The sequence below is a fragment of the Hylaeus volcanicus genome, chromosome 4 (assembly GCF_026283585.1).
Source record: "Hylaeus volcanicus isolate JK05 chromosome 4, UHH_iyHylVolc1.0_haploid, whole genome shotgun sequence".
In the NCBI taxonomy this organism is placed as follows: domain Eukaryota; kingdom Metazoa; phylum Arthropoda; class Insecta; order Hymenoptera; family Colletidae; genus Hylaeus; species Hylaeus volcanicus.
Window position 1 is genome coordinate 27,346,681 of NC_071979.1, and position 16,174 is coordinate 27,362,854.

General features: G+C 36.4%; 5 protein-coding genes and 1 long non-coding RNA gene across 9 annotated transcripts; 2 read left to right on the forward strand and 4 right to left on the reverse strand.

Moving 5' to 3' along the window:
* Positions 1–143: 143 nt before the first annotated feature.
* On the reverse strand, positions 144–1,853 carry LOC128875035 (cuticle protein 67-like). Of its 2 annotated transcripts, XM_054120344.1 has the most exons (4): positions 1,688–1,853; positions 1,564–1,597; positions 1,022–1,352; positions 144–468 (listed from the first exon to the last, which is right to left on the reverse strand). In XM_054120344.1, exons 2-4 carry the CDS (start codon positions 1,570–1,572, stop codon positions 320–322), a joined length of 489 nt encoding a protein of 162 aa, XP_053976319.1. In that variant the 5' UTR covers positions 1,573–1,597; positions 1,688–1,853; the 3' UTR covers positions 144–319. The 2 variants fall into 2 exon arrangements, with proteins under 2 accessions (XP_053976319.1, XP_053976320.1); XM_054120345.1 differs by having other exon boundaries at positions 1,175–1,352; positions 1,564–1,704.
* A 464-nt stretch (positions 1,854–2,317) lies between these two features.
* On the forward strand, positions 2,318–3,560 carry LOC128875037 (uncharacterized). The gene is made up of 2 exons (XR_008456737.1): positions 2,318–2,358; positions 2,754–3,560. It is a non-coding gene; the product is annotated as an uncharacterized LOC128875037 (long non-coding RNA).
* On the reverse strand, positions 3,405–8,317 carry LOC128875032 (uncharacterized). Of its 2 annotated transcripts, none has more exons than XM_054120340.1 (4): positions 8,043–8,317; positions 6,853–7,137; positions 5,420–5,691; positions 3,405–5,288 (listed from the first exon to the last, which is right to left on the reverse strand). In XM_054120340.1, exons 2-4 carry the CDS (start codon positions 6,930–6,932, stop codon positions 4,717–4,719), a joined length of 924 nt encoding a protein of 307 aa, XP_053976315.1. In that variant the 5' UTR covers positions 6,933–7,137; positions 8,043–8,317; the 3' UTR covers positions 3,405–4,716. The 2 variants fall into 2 exon arrangements, with proteins under 2 accessions (XP_053976315.1, XP_053976316.1); XM_054120341.1 differs by having other exon boundaries at positions 8,002–8,317.
* A 151-nt stretch (positions 8,318–8,468) lies between these two features.
* On the forward strand, positions 8,469–9,763 carry LOC128875036 (60S ribosomal protein L26). The gene is made up of 4 exons (XM_054120347.1): positions 8,469–8,610; positions 8,891–9,071; positions 9,151–9,291; positions 9,576–9,763. Exons 2-4 carry the CDS (start codon positions 8,904–8,906, stop codon positions 9,711–9,713), a joined length of 447 nt encoding a protein of 148 aa, XP_053976322.1. The 5' UTR covers positions 8,469–8,610; positions 8,891–8,903; the 3' UTR covers positions 9,714–9,763.
* On the reverse strand, positions 9,711–11,431 carry LOC128875033 (protein lifeguard 4-like). The gene is made up of 5 exons (XM_054120342.1): positions 10,872–11,431; positions 10,635–10,743; positions 10,454–10,559; positions 10,229–10,380; positions 9,711–10,154 (listed from the first exon to the last, which is right to left on the reverse strand). Exons 1-5 carry the CDS (start codon positions 11,026–11,028, stop codon positions 9,905–9,907), a joined length of 774 nt encoding a protein of 257 aa, XP_053976317.1. The 5' UTR covers positions 11,029–11,431; the 3' UTR covers positions 9,711–9,904.
* LOC128875028 (dentin sialophosphoprotein-like) lies at positions 11,401–15,371 on the reverse strand. 2 transcript variants are annotated; one of them, XR_008456733.1, is made up of 5 exons: positions 12,772–15,371; positions 12,579–12,689; positions 12,357–12,507; positions 12,008–12,273; positions 11,401–11,540 (listed from the first exon to the last, which is right to left on the reverse strand). XR_008456733.1 is itself a non-coding variant. In XM_054120318.1 (4 exons), the coding sequence occupies exons 1-4, from the start codon at positions 15,154–15,156 to the stop codon at positions 12,068–12,070; spliced, it is 2,853 nt and encodes a 950-aa protein (XP_053976293.1). In that variant the 5' UTR covers positions 15,157–15,371; the 3' UTR covers positions 11,893–12,067. The 2 variants fall into 2 exon arrangements, 1 of the variants encoding a protein (XP_053976293.1); XM_054120318.1 differs by lacking the exon at positions 11,401–11,540 and having other exon boundaries at positions 11,893–12,273.
* Positions 15,372–16,174: the final 803 nt, after the last annotated feature.

The window sequence follows — 16,174 nt, forward strand, 5'->3', positions numbered from 1 at the left end:
CTCGGTAATCCGCCAGACTAAGCGAATGCTCGCGTTACATTACAATGTTCTGTTGCAAATAATAGAGCGTAGCACGATATAATACTAGAAAATACGGTATGCTACTTCCACTATAGGTGCTTTCGAAATGAACGGACAGATAGTATCGTAACGATTTTACGTTTATTCGATTTACGATTATTACATCTTGTGACATGTAGATCGTTTGCGTCGCGACAACGATTCGTCGTCGTCACGAACGTAAACGCGTAGTTGACAGAGCCGAAGGATCAAGCTTCCGCCTGACCTTCAACGATCCATGGTCGTTCTAGCGTGGCCTTTAGATAACCTTTAGCGCTCCCAAGCCGTTCAAGGCCAAACCGTTAAGTCCTATAGGCGCTAAGCCAGTGGTGATTCCAGTTCCAGCTGCGAGGGCAGTGGTCAGTCCAGGGGCGAGAAGCGTGGGCCCAAGAGCGGCGGTCACTGGACCTGAAGCATTACAGAGTTGTCGTAAATATCCGTGGAGCATCGGGGATGTTGCGAATGAACGAGATCTAAAGAAGGACTAAATAATAGAATCGTTAGTCTGCGTAGTTATCACATTGTTAAACAACGGCCGTTATATTCGACTAACCTATACTATGATTGCTATTCATACGACTACGCGTAGTTGTTGATTGTAGTTGTGAATGTTGTTGTTGTGTTGCCGTAGAGAACAGATCGGTGAAGTAGAATGACAGAAGGAAAGATGAGAGAAGCGTGTCGGCAAGCGATTGCCAAGCGTCTAATGTTTTCGACGCCCTCGACTGAAGTTGAGGTTATCGTCTAACGTCGACGAGTGGTGGTGCCACTATGCAGCAGCAATGTAGCAAATCGGTACTTGATGATAAAATAGGGCGAAGAACGGAGGTTAAAGTGTAGTCGATGAAACAAATATGGCAATCTTCTCGAATAAGTTTCGACTGCAGTAGCCTATAGATTTTACGAGATAGCTATATTTGTTCCGACGACTGTGCGTGGGCGGCACCTTGCGATCAGGTACCTGCAAGAGCAGTATTTGCGACCACAGACGCGGGCACAGCGGTCGCTGTCACGATTCCAGGATTGTTAACGCGCACGTCCGCGTCCCTGGCGCTACTGAATGGCGTAACTATGCTCTTGGAGTAGGCTGAAATGGCACCTAAGTTACCGATACCCCGAATAACGTTGGAGCTGGACGCTGATAGAGTCGGTAGCGTGAGCGTGGCCGCGGATAGAGGAAGGCCTGCTGCCGCCGACTGCACCGCTAACGCCGCGGGCGCAGTTGCGAGCAAACCTCCGCTGATCACGCCAGCCTGTGCCACCGCCAGCAAACAACCACAGATGACCATGAACTGAAAAGCAAATTTCAATATTAATCGACAGCCAATTGTTTATCATTTTCTAAAAATTACAGCAAAAAGCTGTTTGAGTAAAGTCTAGAAATTGAACGCTGTCATCTCACAAGATATAACTCCTAAAGAGTCTTATTTGACGACCCTTATTTGATTACAGTATAGTAATAGTGATTTTTTGGGGCAAGTTTCACACGATACTGTTACTTACCCTGAACATGATGAGAAGTTGGAGTAGATCCTTCCTTTACCGTTAAGAAGCAAAGTGCAGAAACGAATTGAATGCATATTGGAAATCCGTCTGACTATTTATACGTGAGCTCTAGCAACCCTACCTGGACAAGTTGAAATATTTTTTACCCGAAAACTACTCGGTATCGAGTGTCCGTCGACCAAAGGCAGGCATATTGTATAAACGGTTCATGGCGAGCCGACGTTGCGTCACGTATATGTAACTGGAGCGTACTCGATACCCCTAAACTCGAGAGGATTGTCACGCATTGCGATCCTTCTTGACGCTCTTAGACAGAATGTATTTTTTAACAAAACTGCAATAGTTATACATATAATGCCTTCGATTTATTAAACAAAAAGTGTACAATTTTTTATTCGATCCAATAAACATTTTTCCAATCAAAATCATCATCCAACAATTCCAAATATTATTAGAAATGTTTAACTATTGTTTCGTGGCACTTCAAGCCCTCTACCTCGTTAGAATTTCCTTTGCTTTGTAAGCTTGTAAGCTTTTAAATGTATACACGCATACCGGTAATTAGAAGACAAAGTACAGGGAGACAGTTCGTGCAGTTGCTCAACGCGAGTATATCTTGAATTGCGGTCGATACGTGTCGTTATTGAGCCCGGCTATAGAATTACGGTTTAGCCATCGTACAGAATTACACGATGAATATGCTCTAACCAGGATCGCGAATCGTTTTATCGCAGATAGTGTCAAACCATCGCCAGGACCATTGCCATCTAACCGCTTGGACAAGGCACTGCGGTGTGTTGTACTATCGATTCGTGAATTTCGAATTAGTGTTTGTTTACTCGCTGATTATCGCACGAGCGAACTTTGATTGTAGTTCTCTTTACTAATTATTCAAATTTTCACTAATTCGGAATAGAAATTCTATTGGAGCAGGCCTTGTCTTTGAAAAACGACCGACCGATTTTCTTTACCTACGTAAAGTTAGAAATAAGTATCGTAGAATGCTTATAGTAATTGTCGTTTGTTTAATCTAAAAGACTGATTAAGAAATCAATGAAAGTGTGAGATCCTTGTATTTGAAGCTAGGTAGAGCAGGCTACATCGACTAACGACTCGATACATTTTTATTTTTATCATCAGTAACGTTCCCGTAAAAAAACTATGTTCTATTTTGTCTCTGTACACAGTGCTACGCATCCAAAATGGTTATTTAAAAATTGTCTAAACTTCTTAACTTCGTCGTTTCGATTTTCGTGGAAAATAGCTATCTGACTATCGGAACGAAGAATCGGGATCTAGATCGGAAGAGAAGACCGAGAGGAAGGAGAGCGGACGTAAATGAGAAGTGAACGGGAGCACGATCGGCCGGTCGGTTGCAATTACGCAATTGACATTGGCAAAGTGTAACAGTACGGGCACGGCCAAGAACTTCGTGATTTCATAAGTAAGCCGCAGGCGAAGGAAAGCATTATACTTTGGTAAGCTGGTACACCGCGTCTTTTTCGTTTCCTAATCCAAGCCTTTGGGCGTCGAACGTTGCGTTGTCCTCCCAACTTCCTTCGCGCTGCGAGGTGTCGCGTATATAAATTCGCTGACGCGAAAAAATAAACGACCCGGCCAGTTGCGAAATAAAATTCGCTGGCTGTTCAACACGACCAATATATAATAAAAGGAGCGAAATTGACGCGACGATATAGCGTTTAAATCTTGAAATGACATAGACTAAACGTAGGAGAATTATTTCACAAAGTAAGCGACCGTGACTTTTAAGAAAGTACTATATGGGAATTTTACTATCTAAAAGAGGTAGAAAAGATAACTCTTAGTACAGAGAAAACTCTTTTGGCTTGAAAGGCTCTCCCGATTTATTAACTCCTTAAAAAATTTCATACAATACTGTATGCTCATAATTACGTGATGTCAGCAATACTGGCAACCCCTCGCGTATCGTATCAACTTGCAGACTTAACTTTACACGAATCGAATTACTCCTTTATCGTAATGCAGCCTGATATGAGATTCCACGTCCCACCTGTAGTACTGACTCGCATCGAAGAATCGCTGGATAATAAGTTCGCTTGTATTTTCGTAATCCCTGTTATGTTTTCCAGGGTTGAAAAAACCAACACACGAGCAACCGTCAGCGCAAAAATGTCAACTAACACAAGTATATAGTACACGAGTGTGCAATACCTCTTATTTTTGGTTACTCCGCCGCCGTAGTTGCCTTCTGAACGTTTACGCTAGCACTGCTAAAACATACGTATCTCACGCGGAATTTAGGATTTTTCACATTTCAATGTAAGCCTCTCGTTGAACAAAATTTGAGACGCGTTACGAGACGCGTTTGGTCATTTTTTAACTGTTTTACGCATTCTATTACCCACTCATACCATGTAAACGTAACGAACAACACGTACATTTATTATATAGAATATTCTTCTCTCGCATTCATAAAATTAAATAAAATCAAATACTTAGCTAAGAGCGGTAACCAATGTCCTCTAAAAAAAAGTAAAATAAAAAAAAACAGACTTCTGTTACAAATTTGAAAGGCGTTCACGAAGGCAATCGTCCTTACTAATCTATAGTACAATGATTACGAACGTCGAAAGCGTCTAAATTGGCTCTCACATGAGAGATTTCCCTAAGTAACAACTATGTATGCACGACGATAAACAATATGCTGCTACTAAAATATCTACAATAGCTGGGAATTAAACGGAAATGTGTGGCTCGAGAGACACAGTTGCAATACTCACACATTCACATACCAAAGATAGACAATGCTTTACCAGATAAATAATTTTGAGTACAGAAGATAAACAATTTTTCATCCAATACTTGTTCGATCAAAATTACGATGAGAATTGTATCATAAAATTTTACATAAAAATAATAACTCAATCAAATAAATACTATTAACATATCATCATACAGAGTTTCTATTCATAATCTATCGTTTCATTAAAATTCTACCCATCTCCGGCACAAATCCGTCGGGTACAGAATAATACAGAAAGCTTCGTTTCTCGTTGTATAACGTTTATCTCGCGAAGACACGATGGTTTGCCTCGCGAACGAACTTTCGAGCTTTTTCTCTAGAAAGGAAGAAACGCTTAACGATTAGAACATAAAGAAGAATACGCTTCACATGGACGTTGGCGACCAGAAATTCATTTCTCTTAACTCCGATGGTTTTGCTTGGAATACATTCGAGTAGATCGCCGATTTTTCATTAGACCTTTCTTCGGTCCCCACGTAGGTAAGATTCTGCGAGGATATAGATTTCTTTCGACTCAGCGACCTGGGTGGCGGAGCTAGCGCGTCCAAGCCAGTCTCGTCTTCTTCGTCGATTTTTGCAGGTACGATTTCTCTGGACTGTCCCAGTATACTCGCCAAGATCCAGCCGCCTTGATATTTTTCTCGATCGGGAAGAAAAGGGCCCGTGAAGTAGCGATTCGATCGTCGACGAGCTTTAGGCGAACTGTCTGGACTCACGCTAGGTGAAGCTATCGGAGTGGCTGGCAAAGATTTGCTGCCTTTCCTCGGTGGAACCTCGGCCGTTTCGGCCGTGAACGTCTTCTGGAATTTGTTGGACATCATCTGATTGGCTACGTGAACGATCGATTTTCCGCAAAGTGCTGGCCCACTGTGAAATCCATCGTCCACCCCTTGAGACTTTGCTTTTGCGACTACGATTTTCGAATTTTGCTTAAATTCTGAAATCAGAAATGAAATACTTAACTATCACGATTATATAATTAGACGTAGATTAATGAAATTTATAAGAGTTTTAATATCGAATAGAATTGTCCTCGTTTAATTTAGGTAAAATGTTCTTCATAGGCACCTTTGCTCGCTGTTGTAGTAGGTATAAACGGTTGACACGGCAAAGGGTGCTTGCTGAAGTCGATTTCCTGATTCTTCTTCACGTCTGATGCTAATTGTTGCTCTGGTTTCACATTGCTCGTCGACGACGAGATGCTCTGCTCGCTGAAAACCTGGTCAATCGGTCGATACTCTGGCACTCCCGATAGGCGACTCTGAGTCTTCGGATATCGTATGTAGAAAAAACTGTCGTCGTGAGACGGCGGGCTGAACGTACTCTCATCGAAATCGAATCTATGCAAAACAAAAAGCAATCACGTTAAGAACATGACACATCAATCTTCAAACTTTCAGATTTGATCTCAAGAATGTATCTTTAAACAAATAAATGTTTTACGCGTGTACAACAGAAACTTTCATTGTGTTTTAACTCGAACATACGGACCGAGAAGGAGTACAGTAAACAGATGGACAGTTTTCCTGAGTTATCCGTACCTTACCCTTCACAAAGCGCGTGTCTGTGTTCCAGATCTAGGTACCAAACAAGTGCCAACGATGTTATTCGAGCAACGTAATTCGACGTGTTACACGTTCGATTATTAGCGAATCACCCACGAAATTTGCAATAAACTCGATTTGCTCTGCACGCGCGTGATAGCGTACGTCATGCGCCCGAGCGAACGCAGAAAAAAAAACGTTACTCGATCCGAGTTTTCCACATCGGTATATATGTATATATATATATACATAATACTGTAAAGGCGAGTAAAGAAAGAGCGAAAACGAAGACTGTGCGACACAGCAGAACCACGAGGGCGAATTCGTGAACGATCATGAGTCCAAGATCTAAGAATAGCGGCCGCAATGCTCGTGCAACGAGCTGTCCAATCGTGTTGGCCAAATTCCGCCTGCAAATATTCTCACCCGCTCGAGAATACATCGAAGAAAAATGAAACAACTCGATCTCGCAATAGAGTGTTTCGAAGACAAAAATATATTGTTTCGATCGACAAACTAATTGTTTTACGGGCTCGAGGCACCTTCGAATGTAATTAGGTAAATTCGTTCCAGTAGATAGCAGATATTTATGCGAATACATGGAAATAAGCAGGAAGTAAAACGTACGGATACGTCATAGTAATCTTTATGTTTGGTGTGATTATATCGTTATCGCCGTAGGCAATAGCTGTCGCTATCGCGCATAAACACATCTGTGTATCTACTTATTGATAGAGATATTATATTTATATACATATACATCGATTAAGAGTTACAGCATCGATACGTAGCGTCATCATAAAATGGCGTTTGCACGACATCTAACGGTAATAGTCGTAACATCGATGTTATGATTTCAGCGTTATTTGGTCGGTTACTTTGTATTTGTTGACGCTATACAAACGCTAGTTTTACGAAGATTATCGATGATTTATAAAGATTCAGAAGAATACGTACCTATTGTCAATTTTTCCCTTCATCCATTGTGGCAGAGATATTCCACTACCTAGCGATCTATCTTGCCTAGTAGAACCCATTTTGTGATTCGTCAGTTGTTTTCTTTCCGCGATATAGGCTCGAAAAAGGGAACAGCTTATTTATTGATTGCTTCCGTTAGATTGTATTCCGATGCATGAATTTTGAATACTGTTAAAGAATTATCCGTAAAAGAGGTGTCTGCCAAAAACTTCTTGTAGAACGAATCCTTTTCTAAGAGATCAACCTGCCTGTTGTTCTACCGACCTACGCATAAACAAAATGTTCCATGCGTGTATTATGTCTGCATTTTATCTTCGATCGTTTTTTTAAAAACAAAGGGACAATAAATTTGCGATCTTTTGTGAAATGTCAATGAACTTATTTTTTGAGACATTCAACCCTTTTTTCGTACAACCCTTTTTTCATCAATGTTATTAGTACTGATATCTTAACACTAATAATTCATTTGAGTGATTGACAAGCTCATAAATTAAAAAAAAAATCTATGACAATTTTCGTAATATTGATATTATTGCATTCAGATTCTAGTTTCAATTTTAAACGAATAATGAATCAAAAGTTTTTTTTAATCCGCATTCAACATTTATTATCTAGTCGGGAATTTCCGTCCAGTTCTACTTTACGGAAACCTAGTCGACGTTCATCACTCCCTCCTCCCAGTGTCCTCTTCAACTAGAACCGAGTTTTCTATTTATGCGATCGACTCATGGCAAATCACATTTATTAAGCCAATATACGTTTGCACGGGTCGATATATCAGGGTATAGACGCGTTTATATGCTTATATGTATATGCGGGTATCCTACGCGTAAAATGACAATTGTCCACAATTGTCGATGCGCTTTACGTCGACTCGGATAGTGCACGGAAGTTTTAAATAGGGATCATTGAAACGCGCTACAAATATTTAATCATATGATAGACACACAAAACGAACAAGAAAATAGAAAAATACCGCTCGATTTAATCGTCGCGAGATATAAATGAGACGCAGCGTAGTATTTGGGACGAGTAACGGATTAAATAGGAGGAACTCTACCAAGATACTCGTAGTGTTCCATATCGCGACGACTGTCTTTCAACATCAAGTATAAACAAAATATTTACCTCGATGAAACGACGCGTACACTGGTCGACTGTGTACTTACTCGATTTTTACGGCATGGTGAATATTTCCGTAAGATTAATAGCCCCATAATTACGATATTTTTACAAGACCTTGGAAACGGTAATTCCGCGATTCCGAAACGATACAATCGTCCACTATTCACGAGTGACACAAGCTCGGAACACAATTACAATTACGTTGTTGCCGTGTCAAGGAAGAGAACGATTCGTCAACTAAAATTCCCTATTCCTAAAAGATTTCAAAGTAGATAACTAGACAAATCTAGGGTAAACATGAAACAACTATATCAAGACTGATATGAGATCGACCAATGAAAATGAGTCAATCACTGTATGTGTACATATAAATAATAACGAACAAATTATAATTTTATTTAGCTATACAATCTTAATAATAAAAAAAATATATTAAAATAAGTAATGGAGATCGTCGTATCGACGTAGAGGACTATTGGAATTTTATCACGCTCTGTTTACATCCAACTTCACCATCCAATGGAACGATTCGATATGAAAGTTTGTCTTTCCGGCGCTAGTATGTCAGCCTAAATGCTCTTCCGGTTGTAACTGCGGTACCGACAGTCAACGGTGAGTTTGTTGAAATCCGAATCGGTTGGAATCGAGCTTAAATAAGCAATTTCCAATGCGTATTTTGTATTAGAATTATCTTACTCATCCTCTGATATCCTAATGAATATATCTTTTTCGTGTTAAAATATGAATAATAATAATATTTTTTAGTAACAATGAGTTAACCTGTTTTGTGTTTGTGTGTGAAAGAGCCACGTGAGGTGGCTGTCGTGTATCAAAAAAGTGTCTTGCTATTGTTGACTCTAAATTATATTAATGTGTACATTTGTTGATATAGGTAACCAGCAACGATGAAATTTAACCGTCTTGTCACCTCCTCGCGGAGAAAAAACCGAAAAAGGCACTTCACGGCGCCCTCACATATTCGTAGGAGGCTTATGTCAGCTCCTCTTTCTAAAGAACTTCGTTTGAAATACAATGTTCGTTCGATGCCTATTCGCAAGGAGGACGAAGTCCAGGTAATTAATTTACTTTCGCAAACAATCGTGAAAGATAGTGTTCGTAGAATCGTTCTTTAAATTGGTTTTCTTTTTGAAGGTTGTTCGTGGTCACTACAAGGGTCAACAAGTAGGCAAAGTTGTCCAAGTATACAGAAAGAAATTCGTCATTTACATTGAAAGAATACAACGTGAGAAGGCTAACAGTGCTAATGTGTATGTTGGTATTGATCCATCCAAGGTAAGAAGCACTTTTTTCCTTATTCTATAAATCTAATTGATCAACCCTTTACGACTCGAACATGACGTTAATTTTACGTTAATTTTAATGATGATCTAAACCATTCACGTAGATAGAGACACACGGTTAGATAATGCCAGAAATCCTCAGGGTTTTCCTGTAGATTAATGAATTTGTCTAACTTAGTCTCTTTGATGCAGAGAAATTGGCACTGATATTACTACTCTGTTATTTATTGTTACAATGTGTTCCAACTGTCTTCTAATAGTATTTATTTTTTATAGACTGTTATTGTAAAGTTGAAGATGGACAAAGATCGCAAGAAGATTATTGACAGAAGAAGTAAAGGCAGACTTGCAGCATTGGGCAAGGACAAAGGAAAATACACAGAAGATACGACAGCAGCCATGGAAACTTCGTAAATTTAGACTATTTCATTTATGTATTTCAATAAAAATAACATTGAAATCCGTGTTTGATCTTTGATAGTTTAACACAACGTGCTAGATCCTTAAAGCTCAAGTTAAACAAAATTTCATATCGAAAATTTTGCATTCAGATAATCGAAGTAACATATAGCGATAGAAACAAAGATAAGTATAAAAATTAAAGTCTATTGTTTTGAAACTGCAAGTATTCGTAAAATGTACACGAACAAATTAACTACATCAAGGTAAATATTGATAGTGGCCAATATATACTCTTCTGGAGAGAGAGTATGCATTATCAAGCGGGTATCAAAAACGATAAACATAGACATTATTATTGCTCCAGCAATTCCCAATGTCAATTCCAACATTGTACTTTGGAGGAATATTTGCATTATACCACCCAGCAATAAGATCCAAAGGCCAATGAACAATCTATAAGTAGAACATCAGATTTTCAAAATCGTGATAAATATTAAAATAATAAGAAAAGAGGAGTAGAAATATACCCAGAAGTTGAGAATGATAGCTCTTTCTTGCTCTGAAATGTGTAGACTGTCAATCCTGCCGTAACTGTTAATGTTATGAATAGTGCTTGCACAACTGTGGTAACATCATACATTGACACCAGTATTCCAATGGTATAGGCTTTTGACAATGTCTGTATTAAAATCATAAATTATTTATAGTTTTATATCAATAAAAGAATTCTTAAAAGACAGCACTATACTTACAAATAAAGTCAACAGTAACAAGTTGACTGGGTGATCTCTTCTTTTTACAAACAAAACGATCAGAGTTCCCATAGTCATGAGAAATGACAAAATTAATGTCCAAGGGCTAAAATAATTGAAAAATAAATGTTTTTATTGGAACATACTGTGTTAAAGGCAAACATCATTGAGAAGTACTTACTTTTCTTGTATAAAAGTTTTAAGAGTTTGAAATGACATAAGTATTGTAGCTATCATTACAGTCATTAAAAGTTGAATGCTCAACAAGCCGTATACCTTCCGGAGAAAACCTATAAAATGTATAGTTGGAATATAAATTAAAGAACAAATTGTTTGCAGTAAGAATAAGATGATTTTTAAATTAATTATGATCATTCTAAAGCTAAATTTAATTCAACTAATGAAAGTAATTAATTACCTAATCGTATGTTGATATTGGCATTGTGAACGCTGTTATTGAAAGCGAAGTCATTTTCAATTCCATCCATATCCTGCTCCTTTCCCCCACTCTCTACATCTTCTTCTATTAATTTCACTGTTGCACTAGTCATTTTGTGTATATTCGTAATTGGCATTAAACCACTTTTAAAATAGTATTTAAATCTTTAATAGACACTCGGGAATGAAATATCGAATTTATCAAACTGAAGTAGTAACCATGGTCAAAATCGATTTCAATTTATATATACTGACACACTGTCGTAGTGGTTGCGAGGAAATGTAATTACAATTGACAATCGCATCAATTCTATATAAATGTTATCTTTTCGTCAGTTACTTTCAATCGTTATCTCGTAACAAGCACTCTCACGAAGTATTTTTTGAAAATTGTATTCCTTGAAAGTTGCATAAAATAAAGGTGTAATTATATGAAAAACCAATATGATTAACACTTATCGACGATCTACAGCATCAAAAACACATTTATCTTGCTGCAGCAGCGAAATTTAACTTGACACAGCTGTTACTTGGTTACTTTATTTTCGTTTGATTTCGGCACTAATCGGTAACAACCGTCGCCAGTCGACTGCACGTGACGATTTGACATTTTCGAATCTTACTTGAAAGAGATTAAAAACTTTCAAGGCTGTAAAAGTACAAATTGCTTCGAATATTATTTGCAATCAAAATTAACGAAAATAATTATTTAGATATAAAAAGTGGGTGAAGTTAGAAGTGTAACTTTTTGGACACAATGGTGAAATATTGGTGCACCCACTTTTTATATCGAAAAATCTTATTACATGTTCGCAGCCATTAGCTCGCTATTACTCGCGCCGAAAGATCGTTCGACATAAAAAGTGGTTTCATATTCTCTTGCCTACTTCTTTCTGCGTGGAAATTTAACGCAAACGTTACATTAATCTGACGTCGTGTAAGTTACACTTAAAAAAAAAAAAAACTTGTATTTGTGCGACTAATGTAAAATTTTAAACAAATGTCATAGGAAGGTTTTTATTATTTATGTTCGTATCTTAAACATCGCGTATAAATTGAATAGGTTTGCATTATTTGAAAATGTTTAGGTGGATGGGGTCATTCGTATAAACATACTTGAAAAGTAAATGGCACATCTGTCCCTCAATTTAAGTCTTGTTGCTTCACATGTATATTTTATTCAATCATTTTCAATCGCTTTCTTTTTAACGAAAGGTTATGCTTGCTCTTATGATGTTTCTTTATAGAAACTGTATTAGCTTCACTTGCGCTGATGTCTTCGATATAGTTTACTACGTCGTTTGTACATTGATTTGATTTCAAGACTGGCTCTTCAAATATCTTTTGGCGTGCCACGATTCTCGTCACTGGTTTGATATTAACTAAGAAAAAAGAATTAAGTAAATTTTATGTGCCAAAAAGAATGTTAATTTAAAATGAACTCATTAATTTTTGAAGTATATACCTGTTTTATAGGGCTTTCGAGATTTACCAGTACTAAAGACACAGGATAAGTGATCTACATCTTTCAATGTGATTTTGTACTTGTGGTTTCCAAGCTTTAATTTTTTTTCTGTTAAGACTATTTTCTTTCCTATCAATTGTGTGTCAACCACCTGTATGTAATGCACTACTATGCTGTAATTCCAGTAACTTTGTAAGAAAATGTATATCATATGCAACTTACCATAGATGGAATGTCTAAGAGAAAGATATCATCTTCATGTATATCTTTAAATACAAAAGAAGGTACGCCTATTTCATTGACTAAGTTTTCCTCTTTTATGAATTCCTCTATCTGTGAAAAAGAAGAAACATCAGAAAAGACTGGAAGCTATAAAATAGCATGGCTGAAATTAAAAAGAATTTTTATTTTTTACATTGCATGGTCTACTGCGCATTGCTGAACATTCAACCACAGTTTTCTCAATTTCTAAATTTCGATCGTTTTCGTCATTATCCAAAAACGATTTGTCTTTGATTTTCGAACATTGTTCAGAACTGCTGCTTTTATTATCTGGGCAACTTGTAATCCTCTTTGAAGACTTTTCTGAAGTATTCTGACTATGATTGAATGTTGTATGCAAATCTTTTTTAGGAGAACTCGTATGTGTATGCTTGGAAAAATTGTCATCAGTATCTGAAAGTTTTAAGGATAGATCAGATTCTTTGTTATTAAACGAGTTTTTCCTTTTTACACAATTTTCATGTGTTTTAATTCGCGATGCATATGTTTCCTTTCTATGTTTTTTATCTTTATAATTATTGCTCTCCTTTGGTTTCTTATATTGTGTCAATTTTGTGCTATTGAAATCTACATTTTCGTTTTCATTGCTTGATGAACTTGAGGATGCTTCAGATCGTTTCAGTAACTTGTCTCTCATATTTTCTGTGTTACTGTAAGTATCATCATCCTCACTAGACTCGCTATCGATAGTCAAATTTAATCTCCTCAATTGCTGCAAACGTCGTTCGGTAACGGGAGACATACTATCATCGATGTTTTCACCTGCTTCCACAGATTTCAACATTTCCTCGTCGCTATCATATATCATGTTTAATTCTGTATCTGTACAATCATTTGGTAATGATTCATTGCATGAAATGATTCTGTACCTCTTCTTAATGATCTCTGAATGAGTAACTTTGGGTTGCAGTCTCTGTCTTTGTAGATTGTCCTGATTCTCTTTGCTATTTTTTACATTTTTAGGTGTAGATAATGTTGTGTCTTGAATATCAATTTCATCTGATGTATTATGATCACTGGGTATCTCTATATCTGATGTATCCTGACCATTTGATATTGTTTCATCTAATGTATTCTGACTATTAGATATCATTTCATTTGATGTATCATGACTATCAAGTTCCATTTTCTTTGGTGTATCGCGACTATCTGATATCATTTCATTCAATGCATCATGTGTACTGGATACTATTTTATCGGATGTATTATGACTATCGATTATAGTTTCATTTGAATCATTATGATCATCAATCACCATTTTCTCTGATAAATCATGATTATCTGATGTATGATCAATCTGTTTATCATCACAGATTGTCAAGCTTGTTTCTACCTCAGAGTTACTTTGAACATCCACAATAGAAGAGGTAATTTGCATACTTTGGCAAGTTTCTTGTGTATCTTTTTTTATTTCCATACACATTTTGTTTTCTGGAAATTCTTCTTCTGTATCTTCTTCTATACCTGAATCTTTTGGTTGATTTGTGCTGCCAATATGCAAAGATTGAATTTGATAACTTTTGTCATTTTTGTTTTCTTGATTTATTGAAAGTTGATCAGGACAATCAGAATGATTCTGATCTGAGTGCATTTCTGCATTTGTCAAAGGTTTGTTATTCTCTTGAACTACATTATCATTGATCTCTAGAGGTATCAAATTTTCTTTTATATTTTTTCCTGCTGCACATCCTTCTTCTGATTGAAATCCTGTATTGATATCATTTGTTATAGAATTTGTTTCTCCCACAGACTTAATGTTTCTTCTTCTTTTTCTTGGAGTAGTAGTACTGCATTCTACCTGATTGGAATCTGTTGTCTTAATATGTAAGTCTATACTTTTCTCTGAGTCATGCTTTTTTTTATTCCTCAATACTTTACTCTTTTGGATTGGAGTATCTTTCTTGATACAAGTTGCAGAGGATTCATTATTATTAGATTCATTTAAATTGTCATGCTCATCTCTTTGTCTACTGACTCTTTGAGAATAAACTGAACTATTAGGTGAACATGTATCACTATATGTTTTGTCAGAAGGAGAAATGCTTGTATTCTTTTTCCTAACAACTTTATGCCAACCTAATTTCACAAGTCTGGAAGATTTCTTATTCTTTGGCTTTTTGGTATTTTTATTTCCATTTACCATGTTAGAAACAACATTATTTTCTTCAACACCCATTTCTGCTGCATTGGAGTAGTCCACATTTCCTATAGACCTCCTTGTCATATAGTCTTTAAAAGATAAATCGGATTGATACAAAATACTGTAGTCATCCTCTGTGAAACTAATATTGTCATCTGTATCGCTATCTTCTGATAAATCTCTTAGTACAGAAGTCTTCATTTTAATATATGTACTGTAGGTTTTCAATTTCTGAGCATGTTTTATTGCTGTATTCATTGCCTTGGTCCTTCGTTGTACCTTTCTACATGGTATTAATTTATGTATTAAAGACTGACCTATCATTCTGCTTGCGACATTATTCGGTACACGTTGCCATATAATTTCATCGGACTTCATCGTCAATGTTTTTCGTCTCTTAACAATTTGAATTTGAATGGATAACCTAACTTATTTTACACTCACAGTACAATTATGAAGTATGTCATTTATAATATTTCGTAGAAATAAACTATTACAAGAATTATAAACACTGATCTTAAACGTGGTTTACAAATTTTAATAGGTTAAGAAATGGAAAAATTTGCACATGTTTCAGACATTTGCGTGTTTCTATATGTAATAACACAATCTATTGTCTGAACAACCTAAAGGGAAGGAATGGAACAACATAAGAGAATGGATTCAAAATGTCGGAATCTCATTGGTTCGCGTTGATGAGGGTTTTCTTGTAATTAGATTCTATTGGACGAGGAGGTAGTCGAACGTAAACGCATTTGTCATGTGACCAAGTTTCCATTGGTCCGCCATGTTGATACGACGTCTAGTCAGGAATGTATCATGAAGTTGATTCACGGTGGACCAAAATATTTTTAATTTCATTATTTTTTTTGTTTATATCTTTACATATTTTATTATTGTCATTTTTATTACAGAACTCTAACTATTATACACAGTAGCTTATACAATTTCAATTGAATCTGTATTTACTTAAAAGACAACACTCCGGAGTTTTGGTCTTATCATAAGTCACGTGGTTTTGTTTACAGCTTTATCTTGCGCTGAACGATAGCACAAAATAGTAATTGATATAGATTCTGTCATTTTTATATGTATACGTTTTGGAACTTTCGGAATTACTGTTGATTTTATTTCGTCGAGTTTCAATTACATACTCAATTGAACGATGTGAATATTTGCTTATATCAACAAAGTATTTCAAAAGAACGGACTTTTTCTTTGTATTTTATAAATAAATAACAAATGAAACAGATAAAAAATAAACATTTTTTGAAATATTCGTCTTTGAGACTCCAGCGTTCGAGACTCTAGAGAACCATCATTTTTGTCTATAGCACAATGTGCCACTGGAAGAAACCATAAAATTATAGACCATTCGTTATTCATAATGAAAATA

Bases quoted from the DNA above. Each gene is read 5' to 3' on its own strand.
- LOC128875036 (XM_054120347.1), top strand. From the start codon at position 8,904: ATGAAATTTAACCGTCTTGTCACCTCCTCGCGGAGAAAAAACCGAAAA. The intron at 9,072-9,150 runs GTAATTAATTTA...TTCTTTTTGAAG, and splicing joins GCAAGGAGGACGAAGTCCAG to GTTGTTCGTGGTCACTACAA. The intron at 9,292-9,575 runs GTAAGAAGCACT...TATTTTTTATAG, and splicing joins TTGGTATTGATCCATCCAAG to ACTGTTATTGTAAAGTTGAA.
- LOC128875035 (XM_054120344.1), bottom strand. The intron at 469-1,021 runs GTACCTGATCGC...GTAATGCTTCAG, and splicing joins CGCAAATACTGCTCTTGCAG to GTCCAGTGACCGCCGCTCTT.
- LOC128875032 (XM_054120340.1), bottom strand. From the start codon at position 6,932: ATGGGTTCTACTAGGCAAGATAGATCGCTAGGTAGTGGAATATCTCTG. The intron at 5,692-6,852 runs GTACGTATTCTT...TGTTTTGCATAG, and splicing joins AAGGGAAAAATTGACAATAG to ATTCGATTTCGATGAGAGTA. The intron at 5,289-5,419 runs GTGCCTATGAAG...TTCTGATTTCAG, and splicing joins TACTACAACAGCGAGCAAAG to AATTTAAGCAAAATTCGAAA.
- LOC128875028 (XM_054120318.1), bottom strand. From the start codon at position 15,156: ATGAAGTCCGATGAAATTATATGGCAACGTGTACCGAATAATGTCGCA. The intron at 12,690-12,771 runs GTAAAAAATAAA...TCTTTTTCACAG, and splicing joins TGCGCAGTAGACCATGCAAT to ATAGAGGAATTCATAAAAGA. The intron at 12,274-12,356 runs GTATATACTTCA...CTTTTTTCTTAG, and splicing joins TCGAAAGCCCTATAAAACAG to TTAATATCAAACCAGTGACG.
- LOC128875033 (XM_054120342.1), bottom strand. From the start codon at position 11,028: ATGCCAATTACGAATATACACAAAATGACTAGTGCAACAGTGAAATTA. The intron at 10,744-10,871 runs GTAATTAATTAC...TACATTTTATAG, and splicing joins CAATATCAACATACGATTAG to GTTTTCTCCGGAAGGTATAC. The intron at 10,560-10,634 runs GTAAGTACTTCT...CAATTATTTTAG, and splicing joins AAAACTTTTATACAAGAAAA to CCCTTGGACATTAATTTTGT.